The following is a 27345-nucleotide window of genomic DNA, read 5'->3' as shown; positions in this document are numbered from 1 at the left end:
CCTGTCTTTCTTTACTTCCTACTTGCTTTCTTCCTCTTCTCTGCCGATTCCAATCTCCTTATTATCTGCTCAACTTGTTCTTCTCCCATTCGTGTTACCTACTTCCCTCCCTCCCTCCGCTCCTCCTACTTCTATCACTCTCATCTCTCTCTCTCTCTCTCTCTCTCTCTCTCTCTCTCTCTCTCTCTCTCTCTCTCCTCTCTCTCTCTCTCCTCTCTCTCTCTCTCTCTCTCTCTCTCTCTCCTCTCTCTCTCTCTCTCTCTCTCTCTCTCTCTCTCTCTCTCTCTCTCTCTCTCTCTCTCTCTCTCTCTCTCCCCTCCCCTCTCTCTCTCTCTTCATCTCATCTCTCTTTTCATCTCTCTTCTATTCTCTCTCCATCTCTCTTCTCCCCTCTCTCCCCCTCTCTCCCCTCTCTACCCCTCTCTCCCCCTCTCTCCCCCCTCTCTCCCCCCTCTCTCTCCCTCTCTCTCCCTCTCTCTTTCTATCTCTTTTTCTTTCTCTCTCTCTCTTCCTTACTTTTTCCCACTCTCTGTTAAACAAAGTTTCTACTAACCTGCCTTCTTCTTACTATGTCTTGCTATGTCCCGCTTTCTTTTGTTTCTAGATATTGCAGAACCTACAAAAAAAACGCACTGAACGGAGGGGGCGCCTAAGTTCTGACAATATGACTAAAAAGAAGTCCGGTTTCAGCAAAAGCGACCTTATTTTTAAGGTAACCCGGCCTGACGTACGTGCGAGCTCACGTCCATTTGACTCGCATCGCGAGTCAGCCTCGGCAATTTTCCTTCCGGATTACGGGACAAGACAGAAGGAAGTCGATCCTTTTAATTTTTGATCCTCGGTTTTCCTTCTTTTTTTTCCGGCAACACATGCCTGACATGGCCCTCACGTATACTTTCTGACAATAAAACATTGTTAATAAAAGTTGTTTATCATATTTGGAATGTAGGACTCCTGCTCCCTTTCCTTGAGGACTATTTTAATATGAATGTAAAGAAAAATAATTAATAATATATTCACATAGTGATGTTTTAATAATTGAATGCCTCGGGAACTAACCGAAAATATTTTTTAACAAAATATTTGACTTTACACGCACACGTATACGCACACATACGCGTACGCAGCACACATACGTACACATACGCGCGCGCGCACGCACGGCGCACGCACATGTACACACGTACAGGATGTCCCATAATTGTAACACACCAACTCCATAGAGGTGTAGAGCTAAGCGAAAGGAATGAAAAAATCCTCTTTCATTTAACGATATCTCGCATAGTTTTTTAGTAATAACCGCGTAAAGTTCGGCGTTTGTCACGCCCATCGCGGCCGTCGTACGGCGCCAAGCGCCAAAACGCCATCGCGATGATCAGCGCGAGACGCGTTATCACTCAGCTTCGACGTACACAGCTCGCCGCGGAGCGTCTATGGGCCGTAACGAGCGTGACAAACGCCAAACTTTACGCGGTTGTTACTAAAAAACTATGCGAGATATCGCTAAATGGGACAGGACCTTTTTGTTCCTCTCGCTTAGCTCTATGCCGCTATGGAGTTCGTGTCTTACAATTATGAGACACTCTGTATACACTTTTCTGTGTGTGTGGGTGTGGGTGTGGGGGTATGGTGAGTGTGTGTGTGTGTGGGTGTGGGTGTGGATGTGTGGGTGTGTGTGTGTGTATGTGCGCGTGCACGTGCACGTCTGCGTGTTTTTCGTAAGTCTCAGTTTTTCTTCCTCAATGTTGAATATCGAGGCATTAATTTTTATAAGCATAATTAGAATTCTTGTTTCTTAAATAAATCTTCGTCGTTTGTCGAAGATAAATATCTAAAAAGACAATAATTAGTAGTATTGTTACGGATTAATCATTAATCCGATCGACTGCCGCTCTGTCCATGTCTCGCAGACTAGAAGTGGAGCTGATAAGGTTAATTAGACGGAGCAGCAGTACGCTGATTGGCTCGTTGGTTTATTACAAACATTCAGCTTCTATTTTTCGCCGCATTATACATTACATATACCCGCAGCTATAGGCTATGCTTCTATACATTTCACTATCGGCACCCGCCTAGCGATGAGAAAGTATATGTAACTATATACATATGTATGTATACATATGTATGTATATATATATATATATATATATATGTATGTATATATTATGACTTACTTTAGAGACCCAATGAATAAAGAGAGAATATTTAGCGTGATTAGGAGCGTATGCCATGTTTACGTCTGTTCTAAGTTATCTCATAAAGACTTCAATTTCCTATGATTGTTGATTGATTTGCGTGAAATTAGACACGAGTTCTCTATGGAAGTGAATGAACGGAAATCGGTTGCTAAATATCCAGTGTTATATGTCCGACTTGGACGATCGTCATCCTCGTCTGAATCTTTCCTTTCCTGCTCCATCTCCTCCCTTCCCCCTCCCCCCTCTCTCTATCTATCTATCTATCTATCTATCTATCTATCTATCTATCTATCTATCTATCTATCTATCTATCTATCTATCTATCTATTTATCTATTTGTCTATCTATCCATCTATTTATCCATCTATCTATCCATCTATCTATTTGCCTATCTATCTGTCTATCTGTCCATCTATTTATTTACCTGTCTGTCCATTTGTCTATCTGTCTATCTGTTTATCTATCTATCTATTTATCTATTATCTATCTATTTATCCTCTGACTTTTTTCTAATTTACTATTTATCGTAATGTTTATCTTCCCGATCCTTGCTTCCATATTGCAACCGCCACTATTCCATTTCTTCCGCAGTCCGCGGTTTAATGGACAAACGCAAACAGCCTGTTTCCACGCACTACTTTGAAACGCTTTTAATCGCTAGACGGTGTGCACGATCCTGTGAAAAATAAGCGCACGTGATTGGGCGTCCCTTCTCTGTTGCTTTGCTGCAAATCGCACACTATTATTATTACTATACTATATGTCCAAGAAAGATATCATTGCAATACGTTTGAAAATATACAGAGGGAGTAAATGAAGAAAAGAAAAAATGGATCGAAAGAAAAACAAGACATGCGAGTGTTCACGGAATAATAAATAGGGTGCAATACGTATGAGAGTAGAGAGTAGAGAGTAGAGAGCTCGCTTTCCTTGCCGCTGCTTTGAACGCTGCTGCGAACATTTATCATCCTTATATATCCCATCAGTTATGTATCATGCTAGCCACGCGTTTTGCTAGCGCTGTCTACTATATATCCATTCTTTTTTCCGCTCCTGTTGTTGCTTCTCGGCCGAGAGAATGGTGTATTTCGTAATATGGCTATTTGTGTGCTTGCGAAATCAGATGAAGCGAAAATACATATGATCAAAAAGTGAATCTGCTTTCTTGTTTCAATGCTTGGCTTGCGCCGCTTGACAACATGATCATTTTGAAATCTGCAGTTTTATTCTTCGTACTTTCTTCTTTCTTTTCGTTTATAATCACCTAAATCATATCTTAGCCGAAGTGTTAAAGTCATCTACGACGATGTCTCTTTCGTCGACTCCTTTCTCGTCGATTTTTCTTTGTTGTATTTTTAATTTTGCATAATCCACCTTTTGGGTTCTTTGTTCGTCGTTGAAGCGATACTGTTGCCATTTTACAATCGCCACACGTTAATTATTACGCTGATTATTCATTGATCGTTCGTTGATTGTTCGCTCATCATCGTGGAAACATGACAAATCAGGCTTTCACTTTTACTGAACTTGTGACTATTTCGTAGAACAGAAGGTTGATGTTGAGTTATGTTATATTGTTTACCCCTGTGTTCTTGTTTCCTTTGTTGGTTTATAAAAGCCACACGCCACGCGTATACATATGTATGACATTTTGCGTGGTACGCTTATTGAGAACATCGATATGATGTATGTATGCGTGCGTGCGTGTACACGATCTGTATTTTAGAGCAGGTAATGTATCGAGCTATATGTGGCCTTAGCAGTAAGTTTCCCATATTCTTACTTGTTACTCCCGTAGGCGCAGAAACAGTATTACCATTAATGATCATCATCCGTGAGATACCACGATACTCAAATAGATACTAGCCAGTACCCACGATGTTTTATCGCATTTAAATAATAAAAGTTTTGCGCATTATTGAAATCCTACAGCGATCGGGCGTTGATGCACTACTTCACCGCCTCTTACTGTAATTACATGTGATATTAATAGGATCGTGCGAGTGTGATCTTTCTCACTCTAGTCGACTAGTCTCAAGCCTGTTTTTAATCGTAACCGTACGAATGATAGAGCTATACTTGCCAATTTTCCCGCGACTCTTTTTTCTTACTGTCAATAATTTTGCCCAAATTCAAATATAAAATAGCAAATTACACGATTTCAAATGAATTATCCAACCGTTAAATTATTATTTGTATTATACATATAGGATATTTTGATTATTACTTTTCGAATAATTAACTCATCAAGTCGACTTTTAGATACGCCAAATACGATTTAAGTTATATTATTTGCGTATATATGTTGTCTGGACGGACATAATTATTGTAACATTTACCACTCTATCGCGATGATATACGAAATACAAATTTGTAGAACTGTTTTTCCAATATATATAAGAGATCCAATTTATCCTCGTAAGACGAGATATCCGTTTGAGCAGTTTATTGCGCGTTATTATGTCATTATGTCGATATTGCAATGGCTATGTCACTTCTGCGGTTAAGTGTAAAAATAATTGTTACAATTCAACTGTTATGTAAGGGACAGGTCCTACTGCCGTACGATTTCAAAATTATTGTACCGCGATTGCCCAAGATTTGATAAAATATTATCTGACTCGACTAGTTCTTTGTTTTGTTTCTTGTTCGATATCGTCGATGATCGAATTATTTATACGATAATGTAAAGAACGAATATCGTGAATTTCCTTGTCGTTCGAAATTTTCTAATCTTTTGAACTATACAGTAATCAAATATATATGATAATGATTGAGTACGACTAATAGACATAATAGTTACAAAAAGAAAAAAAGAAGCATCACTTTTTGAAGCATCTTTGATATTTGGGTAAGCGCGTATTTAATTTCGAAGACTTGGATTCACCGCGTCTTTAATGAGACCAAATTCGAGAATTTTCTTTGCGTATGCTTCAATATGTTGGCAGTATTATTGCATTATACTGGAATGTATATGGACTATCACCTGTTGTGTATCCGAACGAAATTTCTCAAATATAGACCGCGATGCATGATACACTCATTATTGTGCGTGTGTGTGTCTCGCTGGAAATGTCACACGCATATATGTGAAAATGACATACGCGCTCACACATAAATACGCACACACACACACACACACACACACACACATAGGATTTCTAATAATTAATAAGACTTTGTTCGAATGCAAGTAGAATATATTAAAGACCTTCACTATTTTGTAAATTTCGCAATAGTTATATAGGAGTGGAGAAATGTAGTTTTGTATCATTTTCTACTGTTAGCAGATCGTCAACAGATTCGAGTCATTTTGAATAAGACCTTGTCTACAGAGCTCATTTTATTGTTTCTCGCGCACTCATTTACTAATATTGTTTAATTAACTTCCTAACTATTGCGGAATGATTTTGCAAAATGATGGAGAACTTTCCTGTTTAAAATAACCTACTGGCACACGAGCGTTTTGTTATTAATTGTTAGACACTTTATGTGCATGTGTTTGTACGTACATATATGCGTGTGTGCGTATGTATAAGATGTTAATAACTTTGACTGACAAATTTTATAAAAATATGAAAGATATTAAAACAAAGATTCTTTTATTAATAACACTTTACATGGTGATATCTAATTTTCGTATTATATATGCTGTACATTTTCGTATTGTATATTGTATATATGCTATATTGCGATCTAATATTTACTAACAGTGATTATCATGAAACAGTAAACTTTAACTTTATGTTTTTACGTATATATATATATATATATATATATATATATATATATATATATATATAAGTTATTTAAAAAATCGATCAAAAAATATTTTAGGTGAAATATAAAGAATATTAAAACAAATATTTCTTCTTAATTTCTTTTTCTGACAACGATTTATTTTGACACTACACAACATAAATTAGAAATATTATAACTTCAAAAATAAACAATGAATATGGCTGGTGTATTTAAATAATATCGTTATTATGAGAAAAAATGAAATGATACAAAAATGATTGATGACCTATTTTTTCACAATAAAGATTTTTGATGCCAAACACTAGAAAAACATAATATAACATATGACAGAATACCAAAACAATAACATACAATAACAATGTCATCGTAAGAAGTGTTATTAATAAAAAATGTTTGTTTTTTTTATATGTTCTATATCTTCACGAAATATGTCAGTCTAACTTTTTGACATCCTACATATATGTGTGTAGGTGCACGTGTATGCGTGTGTGCATGCGTGTATACAGGATGTTTCATTTTAATTGATACAATAAAATATTTCAGAAACTAAGTATCTTTAAAGGTAGTATTTGAAGCAAAAGTTAAAGGGTTCTGCATATTATATTAATATGACATAATGTACACTTCCCCCAAAAGACCATTCCTGTAAGAAATAGCGGCGATTTAAATTTTTTAAATAGCAGCTCAGATTTTTAATTACATATCTTCAAAGAACTTTTCAAAAATCTTTCAAATTCGTAAGAAAATAGATACCTTTAAACATCTTGCAATTTAAATATCTAAACAACTACTATTTTCAAAAAATATGGAAAGACTTTTTAAGCTTAAAAGAAATATTTATTTCTGAATTATATCATTTTCACTAAGGTCTTGGGTTGAGACGACATGTAACTCATTTAGTCGGACGCAGTAGTGATCGCTCTGCCAATCTCAATTTAAACGATAAAAATATTAATATTAATTAAAATATTAAGATAACCGCAGATATTGGATGTATCCATAAGTTCGTACTGATTTTTAAACAAAATTGAAATGTAATTTATTCTCGTTGAAAACAATTTTAATCTATAATATATTCGCCATTCTGTTTGACAATTATTTGCTCTTTTCCACGTAACTTTATAATTCTCTCTTAAAATTTTTGTGCTTTTCCGGTAAAGAAACATCTGAAGTGATTTTTCACATCTGGAGAAGCGATTTATATTTCCAAAGAAGTTTTATAATGAACGAAACAGATTATAATTAGAGAAGGTAATGTCGGATAAATATGATGAGTAAGGTAAAATATCCCAAAGAAATTCTAACAATTTATGAGTTGAGTTTACAACGACACAGATCTTACGTTATTTTGCTGTATATCGAATAAGGTGAATAATGGCATCTTTCCGATTAACTAATTCGAGAAGCTTTTTGTCAATTTCTGCCTTCAGCATGTTCAATTGGGCACAATATCTGTTCGAATTAATGGTTTGGTTGTTGGATAGTAATTCATAATACACAATTTCCTTCCAGTTTTATAAAATGGAAAGCATGAACGTTGTTTAATGTAAGCCAGGCTTAGAAGATAATAATGAAGGTTCATCTCAATTATTCCACAATCGTTTTTGTCCAGCGTTATTGTAAAACATTTAATTAAAAGAAAATGATTTGATTACATTCCGCGCTTATAAAGTGAATCGTAGATGGATCTACGGTCCATTAAATTTCGCTTCGTCAAATGATAGCGCTCAAACATCAATATTTTTCCCCTATTCTAATTTGATTTGAGTGCCTCGAAACAGTTGATTGACCAACTTTGATTGATCAACTTTATTGTAATGTCCCGAATTATGTCAATCAGAAGCGATTAAATTAATTATTAGTTGGACACTTGTGATTGTTGGCCTACCAGAAGAGCATCTTAGACATCCACTTCTACACAAAATTTCAAAAACCATTTTTGGCACATACGTTCGATTATGGCATCTTTCTTGTACATAGCATATATCTTTTTATGCGTTTACGTTGCATTCTTACTTTTACAGAAGAAAAGAAGCATAATACACCGGAGAAATTCATTACTGCCTTCCATTTTCAAATCGCAATAAAGACAACAAAACTTTTTTAAACACTCACTTATATTACAAAACATATTCTGAAACGTCAGTTATCAAAATATATAGATTATCAGTTATATATCGAATATATCGAATTATTAAAATATATATATAGATAGCTAACTGTGTACAATTATTGTCTTAATACACGCACAACATGCGGATACTAACTACATAAAAATCTGCATGAACTTATAAATCAACCCAATATTTGCATCTCACATATTAATTGAGCATTGTTTTTATAAGTATATCAATCTGTCAGATTAATATTTACATAATGCTAATAGTGTTTTTTTTTTATAAAATTTCTTTAAAAACTTTGCTGCAAAATGGTTCGTTACTTCGGTCATTGGTGCAGATGAAATTGTTGATATTATTCTTGTATTTAGTGAAAATGAATATAATTACAATAGATTTGAAAGATTATTTCATAATAGATATTTTAATGCAATGGAGGTAAGAAAAATAGAACTATGAAAGCGTTGAAGGATCTACTGGTACACCGTGGGCAAAAATATATTGAAGATGAAGTTAATAGTTTTATGCCTCTTGAAGATAATTGTTTTTTGAAAATGATTTATAAAGCTGTTATTGCCTCTCCAATATAAGTCCAACATAAGTCAATACAAGTTTTGTAAAGAAAATATTTTTGTAAGATGCTTTTTATTTTGCAAGATTTTATAAGATTTTTTTTTCTAGGAACTGATAAATAAAATCTCATTTATCAATTGGAAAGTTGTTTATTGAGATAGAAGAGATTCAAGGATGTCTATTCCTATGAATATAAAAGGCTTCTGAAAAAATTTTTTTTAAATATATAATAAAAAATAGAGATGTTTCTATTTAAAGAATTAAAGTTACAATTATTCCTTGGATGGGATGATTTTTCAGAAAATGCATATTACGCCATATTTTTGTCCACTCGGAACCCTTCAATTTTCGTTTTAAATCTTTTTTTCAAAGATATTTTGTTTCTAAAAGAATTCAGTATACTGAATAGTATATTAAAATAAAACAACGTGCAATCACGCATACGTGCATGTGTATATGCATATGTAAATACGTATATACATATATATATATATATATATATGTATATGTATACAGGATGTCTCTGAATGGTCTGTACAAACTTTCAGGATAAGGACTAAAACAAGCAAAAGATATCATAAGAACATGGGGTCGAAAACGCTTACTTATAAAGTTATGACGATTCGAAATTTTCCTGCAGTAGAAGAAAAATTACGACAATTCAAAGAACCGTCTTAAGAAAAATTTTCTCTCTTCAGCATCAGATTCGAACAGTTCTCGAACTGTTCTTGGAGCCATTGTTGACTGTTATGGGCCTGAATTGCCCAATTTCTCATAATCGCCGATTAATTGCTGAACATTTGATGATTTGGAGTTCGACGGTCTGGAAAAGTTTGGAAAAGTTCTTCTTCTGGAGATATTTGAAAACTCTTGTTTATTCTGCCCCAGTACCAGATGTTGCAACTCTTCATCAGCGGATCCTGGATGGCTGCGACATCATCCGTAATATACCTGGTATTTTCCAACGGGTTCGCCAATCAATGCGGCGACGTGCACAGGCTTCCTTGGAATCTAACGGAGGCTATTTTGGGCATTTGCTATAGCAAGTGTATAGCAAGTGTTTTGTTATATCCGTAGAAATAAATAAATACAGTTTGCAACTCCTATACGATTTAACGTTATAATTTCTTTTACTGCAGGAAAACTTCAAACCGTTATAACTCTGGAAAGAAGCGTTTCCGACCCCAGGTTTATATGACATTTTCTGCTTGTTTTGGTCCCTGGAAATATGTTCCAGAAAGTTTGTACAGACCATTCAGAAACACCCTATATATGTGTATATATATATAGGGTGCTCATTTGAAAACTTTCCAGCTAATTATCTCGGAAACCATGAAAGATATTAAAAAAAGCTAAAACACGTGTTCTATGATTTCGAAGGGGAAAGAGAATGGCATTATCAGTTTTTTTATTTGGAGGGCATTTTCAAAGTCGGTTGAAAGTCAACTTAATTTTTTAAAATAGAAAGCCTAATTTTTTTATTATATCTTCTTTTTCTATCAATTAATTTTAACAACTTTTGTCTGAAACATTCTTTTATTTGACTAATATTTTTTGAAATATTTAAGAAAAACTTGGTATCTTTTTCAACATTTAACTTACGATATCTCGCTAACTATTCGCCGAAAGAAAAAATAGTATTAGACTTTTTTACTTTATTTACTATCAAGAATATATTACTATAATAGTGCCCTAACTTTTGTTAATTTAATAATTTTGAAATTTCCAAAGGTCGATAAGATTAAAATGGACCACTCTGTATATATATGCATATGTCATACATATACACATATGTATATATATAACATATGTACATAATCATAAACGTAAACCACAATTCATGATATCTTTAAAAATTCTTATATAATTTTATCCTGAACTTTCAAATAACAGGAGAACGCCGAGATTATTTGACTTCGATCTTCGAGTGATTGATCGAAAGCTTCTCGTGAAAATTTGGTCAAAAATTCGCGTTTTTTTAAATGCTGTCTTATATAATGCTTCTTACATCTTATCATTAGGTATACAATCTTCTTCAAAACAATAAAATTATTTATTAAAACTATACTTTTGTTAAAATCCAATCTTAACACATATCATAGAATAAGGAAAGAAATTTTAATCAGGCGTATTAATTATTTCGAAGCAATTGACCATGATGTTTTTTATGTAGATAATAACTATCGAACGTAAACCAGAATATTGGAGTCAAAGTGTTCTCCGCTTTCTTCGGCGTTTTATTTTTACTAAAGTACGGACGGATTCCTATATCGCGTATTTATGGCGCACGATAATAGGAATCAAGAGACATTACAATTTATGTTCGAGACTGTACAGATTGCATCGACGTCATTAGATGTGCGGTCGGTTGTTTCTGTTTTTATGTTATATTGGCGCATAAGCGGTTAGAGAATCTTGGCCTAACCAATTGCAAACGATCGATATCTTCTTTTTCTTCCTTTCTTTCTTTTTCGTTTGATTAGAGCATTCGTAGAGTAATAATCAGTGATTTGCATTTCTGTTAACGGTTTTTATGTTACATTGAATTGTTATTTTGTGTGTCACGTGATGCGTATTTTCTAATGTAGCATGCTTTTCTTAACGAACAAATAAAAAAAAATGTCTCGAGAATATGAACGGCGATGAGACAATTTGTGAGAAATATGACACTCTCATTCAAATTATCCGCGCTAAGATCTGAGTACGAGCAAAGACTCTTGCTCGATGTATGCTTATCGTTAACAAAGACCGCAGCCCTTTAACTAGTTGCTTCAAGTACGAATTCCTTGCAACGTTTTTTAAGAAGGATATAAATATATAACCTTTTCGGAATTATATAAAATAAAAGTTTGTTGGAAAATTCGCGATTTCGCGAATGTAACTTAATTGGTTAAAGGGCTGAAAAGATTTAGAGAATGCTCCGCGGAATTCAATGTATCAATGTTTTCGGATAATGAATAATGGATAACCCACCGGATCTTAGTGACGGATCCCGTCACGTAGTTTATTCAGTTCTCCTAAACCTACAGCAACAGAAACAATAATAGAAACAGTGTATTCGACGAGTTATATCGTACGCGTTTTCGTGGAACACTCGCTTATTTGCTGTACACTACGCAACTGGAGCTTTGGATAACGAAAGAAGTTTTTAAACCCAAAAAAGAAGTATGAAAATCATTCCGACGAGCTTGATTCAACGCAAGAGTAAAACTCTGTTGTTGTTGTTGGCAGTTCCTGAATATGGCGTCGGTGTTCATGCGGATTTTTAACCTGATCTGTATGATGCTTCTAATCGGCCATTGGAGTGGCTGTCTGCAATTCTTAGTACCTATGCTTCAAGGATTTCCCAGTAATTCATGGGTGGCCATTAACGAGTTACAAGTAAGTAATTGGCATTATCAGTTGGATACATTATATATACATATACATATACTATATTATATATACATTATATATAATATCGTATTAATATAGAATATAATTTAAAATCGCAAAACGACAACGTCTCTTAACTTCTTCAATATTTATGTGTGATTAATATTCTCAAATCTTTCAAAATCATTTAAACTCATATCTTTTGATACACATCCATACAAAGTAGCTGACATGTACGTCCGTTGACATGCAGGTAGAACTCATTTAAGAATCCACACATTCTACCTTATAACATGTATTCCTTTTTTTAACTAATATCTGGAAAATTATGTTAAGTGAAATAATAAATAACCGTATTATTTAATTTGATGACTTCTTACTTCTATGCAAACGGATTAATAAAGTCGGAAAATAAGAGTGCAAAACACTGTAGTAGGGTAGAACAGTTATTTGGAACATTCGGGCCACAATCTTCCTGAAACTTGTAGTCATCAAAGCCTTTATTCCCTTTTTCCCAAATGTCGTCAATAGCCATCAAGATTGGCTAATCGTTCACTAAGAGGCGTGTCATAATCATAAATAAAGTAATTTTCTGGGTCAGTATCGTTCATTTCATCGTCTATAGATATATCATCATTCGATGATCTTAAATTTTCATGTGACTCAGGATCATTTTCAGAACCATTTTCAGTATTATTGAATCCATCGTCAGATTTATTATCGCTTGGAATTTTTAATTCCATAGTGACTTTTTTTTTTTGAATACCCGAAGGAACAAAGAAAATTTATATAATTTTTTCTGTTGACGTGAATCCAAAAAAAAAATTTATGCAAAAAAATTTAATAATTTCAAAGAATTTGAAAATTGGAAGTGTACAAAACAGCGAAAAATAGAGTCACAAAATAAATAATATAAATAAGTAAATAATAAAATAAATAATATGAAGACTGATGTCGATATGCGAAGAATCAAAAGCTCGTGCTCACAAAATCCTGCTGAAACCTATTAACAATCCAGGGAATTCACAAAACCCAAAGTATCTGAAAAATCACATATGATCGAACCTGTACTTATGCACCGGCCGGATATATTTTGGTAGAGTGTTTGTAATTCCCATCCGTAAAAGACTTACCTTATTTAAAATAAGGTTAAAAAAGCGCCAAGTGCACGCGACTCGTATAAATAACCTTTTTTAAAAAAAATTCTACAAAAAATGTATTTTCTACAAAATATCTGATATCAAATAAGTTAAGCCAAGTTAAGCTAATATATATCTAAAAAACAAAAATATATTATAATAAATAAATAAAAAAAAATATATAATTATTAAAAAATAATATATTTTAAAAATAACAAAAATAAAAAATATAAATATAATAAAAAATTATACTTTAACCATTTTAAAAACAAAATAAAAAAATTTAATAATAAAAACGTATTTTATATAAAATATCTGATATCAAATAAGTTAAGCCAAGTGCTAAAATATATATACAATGAAAAAAATATATATTTTAACCTTTTTAAAAAACAAAATAAAAAATTCTATAAAATATAAAAATATTTTTCTTATTATTTAATTATAATTTTATTTAATTATAATTTATTTTTACAATTCTATAAAAAGTCAATAATATATTATAATAACTAATCCAAAAGAAATAAAATTAATTAAACAATATTATATTTATAAAATAACAAATAATGAAAATATAATATAAATATAATAAAAAAATTAATTAAAAATTAAAATAATAAATTTAAAATATTAAATATACATTTTCGGCAATTTTAAAACTTTTTAAATAATAACAAAATAGTAATAACAATAATAATAACAATAATAACAGAAAGTTACAATAGATAATAAAATTGAGAACTACAAGAAAGCACTTGGCGCGCCCGAAAAATAAACGTCCGGAAGGAACAGGATCGCTGATATCGAATGTAAAGACTTTTAGAATTCAAATAAACGATTCAATATGGCGGATCAATTACTCAAAAATTTTGATTTCTCGATGGAATCTTTTCATATTTAAAATATTCATTTTCTTTTAGATTGTTAACAACAAACAAATCGGCATTCGAAATAGCAGATTAATGGATAATGATAGCAACTTTAATTTAAAAATTAGTAATCTCTTTTTTACCTGTAAATAACGACGGAGACGTAGCGAGTATTATTTCTGTTTTTTTTTTAAGTTCATTTTTTTATTTTTTAGCATTTATTAAAAAAAATTATATCTTTTTATATTTATACAGGGTGTCCGGTAATTAGTTGCCAACCCTAAGTGTGAAGGTAGATTGGGTTAAGACAAACATAAAAGTCCCATACCGTTTTGCGCTATTCGCAATAATTATCAAGTTATTAATCCTTTAAAGCATATATTTTTCCCCACGCGCAATTTTTGCCGAACTCCCCTATAAAGGGGTTTTCAATCTGCTGAATACGAATCTGAGATCGGAAATTAGAATTTTTCAAAATTCACGATGGTGGGTCGAAATGCTCAAAATTAGACTGATCTACGTGAAATTGTGTATCCGAAGGTTTTTGTGTTCACTGATTATGAATCTGAAATCGAAATCGAGAAATTCAAGATGGCGGATTCAATATGGCGGATCAAATTGTGAAAATTAGATTGATTCGCATCAAATTGTGTATCAGAGGATTTCTGGGGCTGCTGATTACGAATCTGAAGTCGAAATTAAGAAACTCAAGATCATTATCTTTTATTAAATTATGTATTCGGGGGTTTTTGGTGTCGCTAATTTTGCGACTTAGTTCAAAATAACGAAACTCTGAATCGCGGAATGAAAAGTCAAAAGCCGAATTGGCCGAATTTTGAAACATGAATGGGAATAAGATTCCTTTGTTACTAAAGTGATCATACGCTCATTTATATTTGCCCTGTTCACATTTATTGTTATAAGTTATGAAGACAATGTAATAAGAACACCATACAATCTTATGAACGCTTTATAAACTAATTTTACTATATAAATAATAAATATACAGTTCAATACTAGCGCGACCAACGAGAGTCAAATATTCGACCCCGAAAACCTTCGGATACAGTTTGATCTGAATCGGTCTAATTTTCACGATTTCGATCCGCCATATTGCGTCCGTCATCTTGAATTTTGGAAAACTTACAATTCTGATCTTATATTCGTAATCATCGGCTTCGAAAACCCCTGGAAAATAAATTTGACATCAGGTTGTCTAAAAAGTATTGAGCCTTTGGAGATCAAAATTGAGAATATATTTATCGTTATTTGAAAATAATATTATGAAACCACATATGCACCATTTTGTTCGATGACCTTCTGCCATTTTTCCTGTAATACCATAATCCCGTCGCTATAGAACTTCTGTGGTTTCTGATCAAAAAATTGTGACACGTGGTTTTCACAGGCCTCTTTTGAAACTAACTTAACACCATTCAAGGAGTTCTGCAGAGACCGAAACAAAGGATAGTCTGATGGCGCCAGATCCGGGCTACACGATGGATGCATTAAAACCTCTTAGCCAAGTTCTCTCAATTTCTGACGAGTCGTTAAAGATGTATACGGACTGGCGTTGTCAGCGTGGTATACGACACCCTTTCTGTTGACCAGCTCCGACCGTTTCTTTTGAATTGCTAGATGCAATCGCGCTAACTGTCGACAGTACAGGTCCGAGTCTATCGTTCTGCCTGGCGGCAGCAGTTCATGATACACGATACCTTTCCAATCCCACCAAACACACAGCATAACCTTCCTGGGCGTCATCAGTGTGGGCTCTGCCACAGACTGTGGAGCTTCTCCTCGCTTCGACCACGATCTTTTTCGCACATTGTTGTCGTAGGTTATCCACTTTTCATCACTCGTGATCAACCGCTTCAGAAATGGCTCGATTTCGTTACGTTTCAGAGATTTGCAGATAGAAATTCGATCGAGTAAATTTTTTCGAGTCAGATCATGTGACACTGAAACATCGAGTTTCTTTTTGTAGCCAGCTTTCTCGAGATGGTTTAACACTGTTTGGTAATGGATGTTTAGGTCATTGGCGATGTCATAACTGCTTACATGCTGGTCTTGCTCGACTTTTGCCAGAATATCATCCACTTTTTCTGTGATTGGTCGCCCACTGCGTGGAGCATCTTAGACATCGAAATTTCCAGAACGAAAGCGACTAAACCATCTTTTGGCTGTTGCTTTCGATAACGTATCCTGCCCATAAACAGCACAAATTTCTTCACGGGTCTGCGCAGCATTTGCGCCTTTATTGAAAGAAAATTGTAAAATGTAGCGCAGTTTTGCGGAAAGTTCACTCATCTTCACGGCGCAGTACCTTACGTCTAATTATAAGAATTCCAACACTTTTTGTACATCTACTAGCTTCAACTGTCAGCTGTCAAATGACATTAGGCCTGACCCGCTGCGACTCATATACCCTGAGATTTGGGACACTAACGCTATCTCGTGCGCAAAAAGCTCGCGCAAAAACTTTTTAAATAACCTGATATTATCAGAGCGAAATTTTTTAGTTACAATAGATTTTTTGCAATCTATGTTTTTTCAAAATTGGAGCCGCCTTAGTTTTGAGAACAAGTTTTGAGAATTTTGAAATTTCGACTTCATTTTCGAAATCAGCGATGTCCAAAACCTTATAGATTGTGGAAGTCACTGCAGTCACTCAAGCAAAAACACGGCCCAATCGATGTAGGAACTGTTGCCGGCGCGCGGCGAGAGGAAGAACAATACGTCGCTATTCAGCTATGCACTAGTCTTATTCCGCCGCTCCTAGGTTTCGCTGCATAATAATTCGACAATTATTGCGAATATCACAAAACGGTATGGAAAAACTTTTGTTCCTCTTAATCCGTTCTACGCCACCAAGGGCTCTGATACCGTTGTTCTAGAACACCTTGTATAACAGTTACATTGTTGAGAAAATAAGGAAAATTACAATTAACAGGTACATTACATATTACATATTGTTACAGATACATTACATATTATATATTATGTTTACTGGATAAAGATTAAAAAAAAACTGTAACTTGTTCATTAATGTTTTTTGAGTTCAATTGTATGCGCAATGTCAATAATATACCGCCTCTATTGCTGTTACTTCCCTATTATTTCTAGTTATTTTTAAGGCCTTACAATAATAGCATACTTATATTTTTATATATGTATATATATATATATATATATATATATATATATATATCAGCAAACTACGTCTTTTAATATTGATATTATGTTTTTCATTCTTGTTGTGTTTATAACTTTTTAATAACTAATGATAAACGAGTAAAACTTTTTGAATGCTGTTTAATAACAATAATCTTAATAATAAGTGCCTTAATAATAAGTATCTTAATAATAATAAGTCAAGGTCAAGATCATTAAAGTTGAGTTTAATAATGAAAGTAGTTATTGACGAATTTTTAAAAAGCAAGATTAAAGGAAACGGCAAAAACACAAAATTGACTAACATGGTCAAATGTTTTTCTAACAAAATCGACAATCAATGATTAACACTTTTGAATGCATTTTCATGACGATATGCTTGCAGGATTCGTTTTGGCTGGAACAATATTCATGGGCTCTTTTCAAAGCCATGTCGCACATGTTGTGTATCGGATATGGTAGATTCCCGCCGCAATCCTTGACCGACATGTGGTTGACTATGCTCAGCATGATCAGTGGTGCAACATGTTACGCTCTTTTCCTCGGACACGCGACAAATCTCATTCAATCTCTCGACTCCTCGAGAAGACAATATCGCGAGAAGGTATAACGACACAAACTGAATTCGTTTGGATTCGGGCGAAATTAAATTCTCTTCCGTTTTAATTTTTGATTGCAGGTAAAACAAGTGGAAGAATACATGGCCTATCGAAAACTACCGAGGGAAATGAGACAAAGGATCACAGAATACTTCGAGCACCGCTACCAAGGAAAGTTTTTTGACGAGGAATTAATCCTTGGAGAGCTTTCGGAAAAATTAAGAGAAGTATGATATTATATTAATCAGGTTAAAGTTGTACAAATTGTTTTACTACTATAATGAGATAATTTTTGAAAAGTAGTATTGAAGAATTTATATCAGGTTGGCAACAAAAGTCATGTTGTTTCTCACGGATAGATGGCTTTACTTGTCATTAAACGCACTTAATTTCACTCCAAATCCTATAATTTTTATATCATTTGATAACTGACATTTCAAGCTTACTTAGAAATAAAAAGAAAGGGCGTCATTCGGTAAAAAAATTGTTTGTTTGGCATTGAGTTAAAAATGCAAAATCAAAACTAGTATTTCCGTCATATTTTACGTTTTTACTTCTAAAAAGAAAAAACGCTGTGCTAGCCCGTCAAAAGTTATGTGCTGTGTATAGTGAAAATTCCTTAACAAAATATCAGCGTTGGTTTGCTCGATTTTTCTGTGAAAGATGCACCACGATCCGACCGGCCAGTTGAGATCGATGACGAAAAATAAAAATATTGCTTAAATCCAACCGCCATTATATGGTACGACACGGGAGATCGCTGAGAAGCCAAACATATCACATACGAGCATTTAAAACAACTTGGATACGTTAATAAACTCGCTATTTGGGTTACAAATGGGCTCAAAGAAATTTATCTCACTAAACGCATCAATGTCAGCGATTGTCTCCTGAAACGTGAGCAAAATCCGTTTTTGAAACAAATGTTAACTAGTGATGAAAAATGAATTGTTTACGACAATGTGGAACGAAAAAGATCGTAGAGCAAACGTGATGGGCCGCCACAAAACACTTCTAAAGCAGACATTCACCAAAGAAAGATTTTGCTATCTGCTTGGTGGGATTACAAGAGTATTGTGTTTTTTGAACTGCTTAAATGTTGTTACGTCCTGGAGGAGGAGCGTAACGTGTACTTGCGCTTGTGAGTCCCGCACGTACTTGCGTGTGCGCGATACAGATCAGGGACCAGAAGGGTCCGTTTAGTCCGATCGCGATGTACGGCGGGTGGTCCACTTTTAGATCAGAGAACTAAATCTCTTTATCTGGGATTGGACCGCGAGTTGATAGTTGGAATCGGGGAACGAATTAGAAAGGAGGAAACGTGATTTGAATTATAAAAATAAATTAATAATATAAATTATAAAAAATCGACGGCACATTTTATTGTAGTAGATCTAAGAGCAAATTTAAATTGCTTTAACAAATATTGTCAGCACGTGGTTTTGTACAACGTGATTTCGCGTAGTTAGTATATAATTATGCATATTATGCCAGACGGTCGGCAGCGTATATGTTATAGAACTGTTGTGCGCAAATATTTTGAAGGGAGAAAAAGGGAAAGGTAAACGAATAATATCTAATCTGGTGAGGAGGGATAAGAACGGATAAATCATAAAATATTTGTCTAAAGGGTTGTTATATATCTTTAATAATTATGTAGTTATCAAAAATGAGATAAAACTTTAAGAGCGATTTCATTTCTTATCTTTATGTCTTAATAGATAAAAGTACATACTTGTTAATTTTGAGCGCTATACGAGTGATATACGAGTACATGAAATTTCATTGATATCGAACACAGACACTTCATGAATGTTCTTTTTAAGTATACAATGAATTATGCCTCTTTCTAGGATGTGATCAATTACAACTGCAGATCACTAGTAGCATCTGTGCCCTTCTTCGCTAACGCCGATTCCAATTTTGTTTCGGATGTCGTCACAAAACTCAGATACGAAGTCTTCCAGCCAGGTAATCGCTATCATTACAAAAGTCTCTTTGTACGTTCTGTATTCAATATTCTGTATTGCATATTTATACATTGGTGCTATATTTCATATGATGAATATAGCGTAAACATGTTTATTTTTGCACGAACATCCCACATAGCATTAGATCTCCAAAGTATATCCCAATTTGATCAAACTGATTCTATTATGATCCAAATGAAAAAGTTATTTATAGGAGTATTTGAGGACATGTGCATTAACCGCAAATTACACAAAATATCCGCATAACATCCGTAGGATGTTCTAGTGTGTTAATTGATGTTTACTGAGGAACGGCGATATACTGTTTCTTTTGTGGTACAACATTTATTTAATACTGTGATCCATTCACATACAATAATTAGTTTTTGTTTTTATTAATTAGGTATTTAACATGTATTGTTTATGTCTGAACAATTGATATCCAGAAAACACAAAGAATACAAAAAGAAGTTAGTCTATATTTTATTTATATCTTATAAACTTCTATAATAACGTGTAATACTTAGATAGATCATTTAATATCTTATTAGTCTAATATTTACTAAATATTTTTATGATATGTTTTTTTATTTTAAGAAATGGACTATATATTGTATAATAGTTGTATATATTGTAGAACATATGATACATCTTATTCGTTATATGCAACACAAACAAACATTGTATTGCACGTTTTTTCTTCAAATAATAACAAGTAAACTTTTTTATGCATACAGATACACGCACATATTGTTATTATATTATCCAGTACATATTTTATATATTACATTTCACAACAGTGTGGGCATTTTGTTCTTGGTCTTTTGGAACGCAGCCGATGATTTAGCATAAGAACACGTTTCGGAAAAAGTACTTTTCTCATTGAATGATAGGCTGCATTTTGAACTGCATCGAAACATATGTTCAAACCGTTATAAAATTTATTTCTCTGGCCCGATTGTTTTAACCGAAATATAAGTTGACAAACAGTTAAATCATATATCTGTCCCTGTTTATTTCGAACAAAAAACAAAGATAGGCATACGATTTAATTGTTAGTCAACTTACCTTTCAGTTGGAACAACCGGGCCTATTTCAGCATTGTAAGGATGACTTCAGGATATATAAAATTCATCGCGATATATCTTGTGAATGTGCTTAGCACTACTTTTGTTATTTTTGGAAGATATCTTACGGATATTACATCTACACATAGGATCACATATTGTTATATGTACATATCCTCATGACATCCACGTATCACTTCCTCTGGATGTTTAATGACCGGACATAAAGACGTTCTCGGTACATCCTATGTATATATTTCGGCCTTTTATTCGGAATGTATTCTGGATATATAATTCTAAATCCTTTGTGATGTATCTATTGGACGTACCTAGGATCAAGTTTTGCTGAGGATGACATATATCGATCGTTGGTTGAAAGAACTGCAGTATGCGTGGTTCCATTATTCAATTCGTTATGACCATCGCATTACTCTGAAATATAAACATATCTCTAGTTTGAGATCAGGTTGTACTTTTCAGTCGATTTTTCTGACTATTTGCCCTATTTCTCTCATTTCGTTGTATCTAATCTGCTAATACTCGTGAAAACGTAAAATGTTTAGGGATGATATTAACTAACAATTTTATGGGGTTTTGCCGCATGTTGCTTGGCGCGCTTTGTGTTTACTATTTACAAAGTGAATATTATCCCATTAACGCCCAAGCGAATCTATTTTGAACATAATTTTCAGCGACTTTATTTACAACGTTAAAGGTCTTTCAAAAAATTGAAAAATATCATTTCTTACGTAAAATTTGATGCTCCTTCTGAACTCATCATCAGAATTCGTGTAAAATGAAGTCTGAAAAAGCTATGGCAGCTTCTAAGTTAAAAAATGTGAAAAAGTCGAAAACAATTTTTTTCAATATATTTTTTCACATCGATATAGTATGAAACTCCAACTTTTTCCACAACCATCGGTTTACAAAATAGTTGTACTTTAAGGGTATATTTTTTTAATTTATCAAAATTGTCATTTCTATTTAAAAATGGCGACAAAATCGCACAAATGTACGATTTGTCATAATTTTTCCACAATTATTCGTAAATTTCGGATTCGGTAACGACTTATTATCATTAAAAATAATGAGATTGATATTCGCAATTGATTTTCGATCAAATACACAATTTTCAATATGGCGGATTCAATATTGGGACCAAAAAGGTGTGAAAATTGTCGATTTTTCTATATTTTTCCTAAATCTTTCTATGAATTATTCTCATAACCGTTTTACGCACAAACTATTAATATAATATATATTATCATATATATATTATTATGAATTAATTTATTGGTATATATCAATAGACATAAATTTGTAAATTTATAAGGCAGTAAAATCAAAATAAAAAAAAAAGTAGAAATTTTTGGCTTAATTAAAATTAAAATTCATTGCTGTTATACAGGGTGTCTCAGAACTTTGGGACACGGGCTCTGTAGGGATATAGAGCTAAGTGAGAGGAACAAAAAAGTCCTGTGCCATTATATGAAAATCGTAATAATTTTTTAATTATAACAGCGCAAAGTTTGGCGTTTTCTACGCCCAGCGCGGCCTGTAGACGCTCCGCGGTAAGCTGTGTACGTAGGGGCTAAGTGATAACGCGGCTCGCGCTGACTGTCGCGATGGCGTCTTGGCGCTTTGACAAAAGTTCTGAGACACCCTGTATACAGGGTGTCTTGTAACAAATCTTGCAGCGCTCGTGGAGACATAGAGCGGGTTAAGACAAATATAAAAGTCCCATACCGTTTTGTGAGATTCGCAATAATTATCGAGTAATCAATGACAGAAATCTGAGGAACGAGCGCGCGCCGAGACGTTATGGGAGGAGCATCTAGCCGCTCAGGCTAGACAAAGGACCCAGTCGACAAAGGAACTCTTGCCGACGCGCGGCGAGCGGTGAGAGAAAGGACAACGCGCTAATGCTCATGTTCTTACCTCGCCGCTCCTTACGTCCTCTTACGTCCCGCCGCACCGCATCTAACCTCGCGCCGATATGGCCGCTGAATATTCGCGATTACAATTCCGAGATTATTTTATGAGGTACCGCAGATAGCTCATATTGAATTGTAAAGTTCTTTGATCAGGGAAAACATGGAAAAGGAGAAAGCGATAGAGAGCGATGAGATCTACAGAGATTCTCATTGTTTTCTATCGCAATCTATCGTTTCGCTGCATCGGATTCGAAAGAAATAATATCGCGTAAAGATAAAGTACGATGAACACTTTTCATCGTACTCTATTGTACTCTATCGTTAGGAGAATATTTAATTATTAGAGTATGACAGAATTCGCGTAGAGACTCATCTTATCCTATCGTTTTATTCAAGTCTACACGGAAAAAAATGTTTGGTTGAATGAACCAATTTTTTGACGAAATGAGAGAGAGAGAGAGAGAGAGAGAGAGAGAGAGAGAGAGAGAGAGAGAGAGAGAGAGAGAGAGAGAACGATTAAACAATTTTGATTGAGAATAGTACAATTTTATTTATGTTAACCATAAACCTCGATGAATTAGACTGAGTGTTAATATTTTCAGTTAATATTTCTCTGTATCGTTCATATTTCATTTGCAAGCTGTATCATGGACCAAACATTTGTATCATGTGTCATGCATATATTGTTGTCGTATATCGTAATTGTTGTCAATTATGGTATATTAACGATAGAAGAAACTGAAAGTTCTTTATCGTATAATTGCGAAAAGAGGACCATCGTTGTCAATGGTGCACCAACGATACTCGGCATAAAATTGATTCCTAGGTATGATCGTGTTACAGCGCAAATCCGAGTGTGTTATTTTGACACGCATAAATATGTGATTGATTGACGCTTTCTTTACACGTTTCTTGCCGTTGAATCGTGCACTGCAAGAAATTATGTATTAAATTTAACATATTTCATGTGTCTCAAATCATCCACTCTCATTTATGTGTTAATTTAACGTACAGCAAATATGTTAAAAAATAACATACATAATATGTAAAAAATTAACACAAAAATTTAACATTTGGATGCAGTCAAGAATCACAGTTTGTATTAAATTGACATACAATGAATGTTATTTCAACATTTGGGAAAAGTAATGATCTAGGATTTAATGGAATGAAAATGTTAGATTGACATAATCTATGTGTTAAAAGTCCAATCTTCACATACGAGAAATGTTAATATTATACTTTGAACACATGATAACTGTTATAATGAGGAAAGTAACACATTTTAGGTGTTGACTTCAACATATAAAATATGTCATAGTAAAAATTCATGCAATAGTTAATCTTAATTTAACACAAGAAAGTCTAGGTAACATAACAACGATATGTTAAATTAACACACGACTGTTTATAAAATTTAACACAAAACTTTCTACACACAAATAATTTTATCAAAAATACGAAATATTTCTAACTGTGTGTCATTTGATTCATGTAGACATCATTTAACGCGTTTAAACGTGTCAAGTGACACGATCCAACGACGAGGGACGACGTGTAAAGAAAGCTTCAATCAATCACATACTTATGCGTGTCAAAATAATACTGTTGCGCTCACTCTCACACTCGCGCTTTCACACAGGTAAATAAGAACATTCGCGTAAGAATATCAAGCTTTACTATATACAGCGCAACTTTCTCAAACTTCAAACAAGAATAATTCTCTATTTTAATAATTCTGAATTCTCTCGTCTGTCTACGATGACAGCTTGCCGGAGACTCTCTGTCAGCTGTTCTTGTTGTTTACTTCTTATCGATTTTCCGTCGTCAGGACAATCCTCGCTCAGATGTCAAAATCAGCATCGGATGCCTAAGGCTCACGGACAACGGACGCTGCCACAAACCTTGTGGCTCGGATACAACAATACTCTCAGATTTGCAGTGTACAAAGCGCATCATATTCTATCGTAAAGTCCTTAAAGAGTATATGTATCGTACAATGGCAGAAAAACATTTTATAGTTGAATATTTCACTCATCTCCCTAATTTTTTAATAAGATACTTACCGAAGAAGAATATCGAAGAAAGAATCAATCATTAATTCACGATTCCTGAAGTAAAAAATGATACGAAACGACGAAAAAATCCGATGCGGTAAATAATAAACTTCCGAAAGGGCAATTATTTTATTTATTTTATTTTAGGGTAGTACGAAAACTATCATTTCCGCACCACCTTGTGAGGTAGATAGCTCGGCGCGTTTTATTTCTAAGTGGTCTCCCCAGTAGGCCTAATCCACTCTCATTATTTAATTCAATAATTGTTCCAAGTGCCCTCCTTCTGCTTGTGAATAGAGTTCGGCTCTTCGAGTTATTTGTCGCGTCGCACGATGCGCCATGTCCGGCGTGATGGTACGAAAGGTCGCTATAATGGGGCATCGCGTACCTCATCTCTGGTACCATCACGCCTATGCTCGATTTTAGATTTAATATGGTCCCAAACAAAGTAATCGAGCACATTCAAATCTGGCGATCGTGCCGGCCAAGTGATTGGGCTACCTCGATCCATCCACCTGTCCTGTGGGAAACGCTGGTCCAAAAATTCGCGTGTCTCGCGGCAGAAATGCGCAGGAGCTCCGTCATGTTGGAAGATCATTCTCTCTCGAACATGGAGAGGAATGTCTTCCACGAGAACAGGTAACTCCTGTTCAATAAATTGTGCGTACGTCTGACGTCCGTTGAGACGCGGCGGAAAGAAGAATGGGTCTATCTGAAAATGGACAATGGTAATTTTAGGAAAGAAGTTTAGGAGATCAGCGGGAGAAAAGATGTCTTGAGAAGAATATTTACCACTTGGTTTCCAATTATTCCTGCCCACACATTGATGGACCATCGATACTGGAAGGTGCGCTGCTGAATAGCCTGCGGATTTTCCTCTTGCCAAAGTAGGGAATTTCGAGAATTGAACACACTATTCGGCGTGAAAGTAGCCTCGTCTGTCCACATGATATAATCGGGAAACGTTATATTTCGCCGACATTGTGCGAGGTACCCTGTGCGTGTTTTGTTCAAAATTATTATGTGTGACAAAATCAAAATGTTGTAAATATCAGAAAAGATTATGAAAATACCTTCGCAAAATTCGACGCGCTGTCTTTTATCCCTTGGCAAAAGATGTTGCACTCGTCGTCGTAATATTCTTGACTGTTTGTTTAATTCTGCTAAGAAAGCACAAAAGAATAAAAACAGATAAAATAAAAGGTTTTTTGTCAGATTTCGTCATTTTTTGCAATTTTTCGGCTTTTGTACGCCATATTGAATCCGCCATTTTGTTTTCTAACCACTAGCATAATTATTTGTTCATATTATAGTAAAGCAAACATAAAAAAACCAACATCAAGCAAAATAAAGTATTTTTTGTTAATTTTCATCATTTCTCTACATTTTGTCAACTTTTGGCCGCCATATTAGATCAGCTATTTTGAATCTTAAATCGGGCCAGATGACATTCGAAAATTTACCTACATTCTAAGCATCGTCATTACCTACATTTTAAGCACCGATTGAAATATTTTATTTAAAAACTGTTTTGGGCAGAGGTTGTTCGATTTCACGTGGAATGACTCGTATGTCGAACTTATTATAATATAATACTATGAGTAATGAAATACTGAACAATTTCAGAAAAAAAAATGTTTTATTAACATATAAAATCGAAACTATAGTATATCTTTATTCTGATACGAGTATTCGAATATTTTGCATATCCTACTTGAAATATATACAGATAAATAACCGAATAATCCGTATAAAATAAGTGACTGTTCTGATAATTCGAGACATCATCAAACGTTTGATTAAATATACAGGAAATGCATATAATAGATAATTGATTTTTTCTATCTCTTTAGTTAAAATATTTTTCAAGGGTAATAATTTGCCGAGAATTTCTATTATAATAAAATAATTATTTAAGAGAAAAATATATCACTCCATGATATATTTTTTTTTAAAAGACAGAAATTACAATCAACTATATACGAATGTTCCAAAAATATAAAATGAATACCATATATGTTTCTGTGAAAAAAAAATAGAATAGTTTTACTCTGTAAAGTAAGTCTGTAAAGTAAGAACGTGTACGGGTTAATGTGTAGAAAAATTTATTTTTAATGATTTTTAAGTACATGGATTTGTTGTACTTCATGAGAAGAAAAATGCTATACCATTAATAATGAGTCCAGTTACCAGCAGCATTGATAATTGCCTGGCATCTCCGAGGCATACTTTCCACTAAGTTGACTGCGTATTCGTTCGGTAAAGACCTCCAAATGAGACAAATTTGTCGTGTCAGCTGCTTCAAAGTACACACTCTTTTTCCTCGAAGCTTATGCTTGAGATATGCCTCACAATACGAATGGAAAAAGACGGTGTAATAAAAAATTGGAGTTTCCATTTAAAATTTTTATGTCGACCTTGATAACGTTTCTCAAGTTCATTCCAAGGCCAACAATTATCAATATCTGAGAGCTTTTTTTAAGCCCTACAATTTTTGTTTCAAACATTGTT

At 33.9% G+C, this 27345-nt stretch overlaps 2 protein-coding genes across 11 annotated transcripts in view; one reads left to right on the top strand and one right to left on the bottom strand.

The window, feature by feature from the left end:
* Positions 1 to 27345, top strand: part of Ih (hyperpolarization activated cyclic nucleotide gated potassium channel Ih) — a 215757-nt gene that overhangs the window by 147313 nt on the left and 41099 nt on the right. For 6 of the 10 annotated variants that reach the window (XM_025296918.1, XM_025296915.1, XM_019843755.2 and 3 more), the window contains 5 exons: positions 605 to 712; positions 11882 to 12031; positions 17593 to 17811; positions 17887 to 18033; positions 19660 to 19777. In XM_025296918.1, the coding sequence (XP_025152703.1) occupies positions 605 to 712; positions 11882 to 12031; positions 17593 to 17811; positions 17887 to 18033; positions 19660 to 19777 (742 nt within the window). Of the gene's footprint in view, positions 1 to 604; positions 730 to 11881; positions 12032 to 17592; positions 17812 to 17886; positions 18034 to 19659; positions 19778 to 27345 lie in introns of those variants that run through there. The other 4 variants (XM_025296917.1, XM_025296920.1, XM_025296919.1 and 1 more) reach the window with 2 other exon arrangements.
* On the bottom strand, positions 24229 to 26049 carry LOC109504329 (uncharacterized). Its single transcript, XM_019843758.2, has one exon. It carries the CDS (start codon positions 25667 to 25669, stop codon positions 25202 to 25204), a length of 468 nt encoding a protein of 155 aa, XP_019699317.2. The 5' UTR covers positions 25670 to 26049; the 3' UTR covers positions 24229 to 25201.

This window comes from Harpegnathos saltator, unplaced genomic scaffold, assembly GCF_003227715.2.
Source record: "Harpegnathos saltator strain DR-91 unplaced genomic scaffold, Hsal_v8.6 scaffold160, whole genome shotgun sequence".
Taxonomy (NCBI): Eukaryota; Metazoa; Arthropoda; class Insecta; order Hymenoptera; family Formicidae; genus Harpegnathos; species Harpegnathos saltator.
The sequence above is the reverse complement of the archived record's forward strand: the minus strand, read 5'-3'. Positions and strand labels throughout refer to the sequence as shown.

Bases quoted from the DNA above. Each gene is read 5' to 3' on its own strand.
- LOC109504329 (XM_019843758.2), bottom strand. From the start codon at position 25,669: ATGGTCCATCAATGTGTGGGCAGGAATAATTGGAAACCAAGTGGTAAA.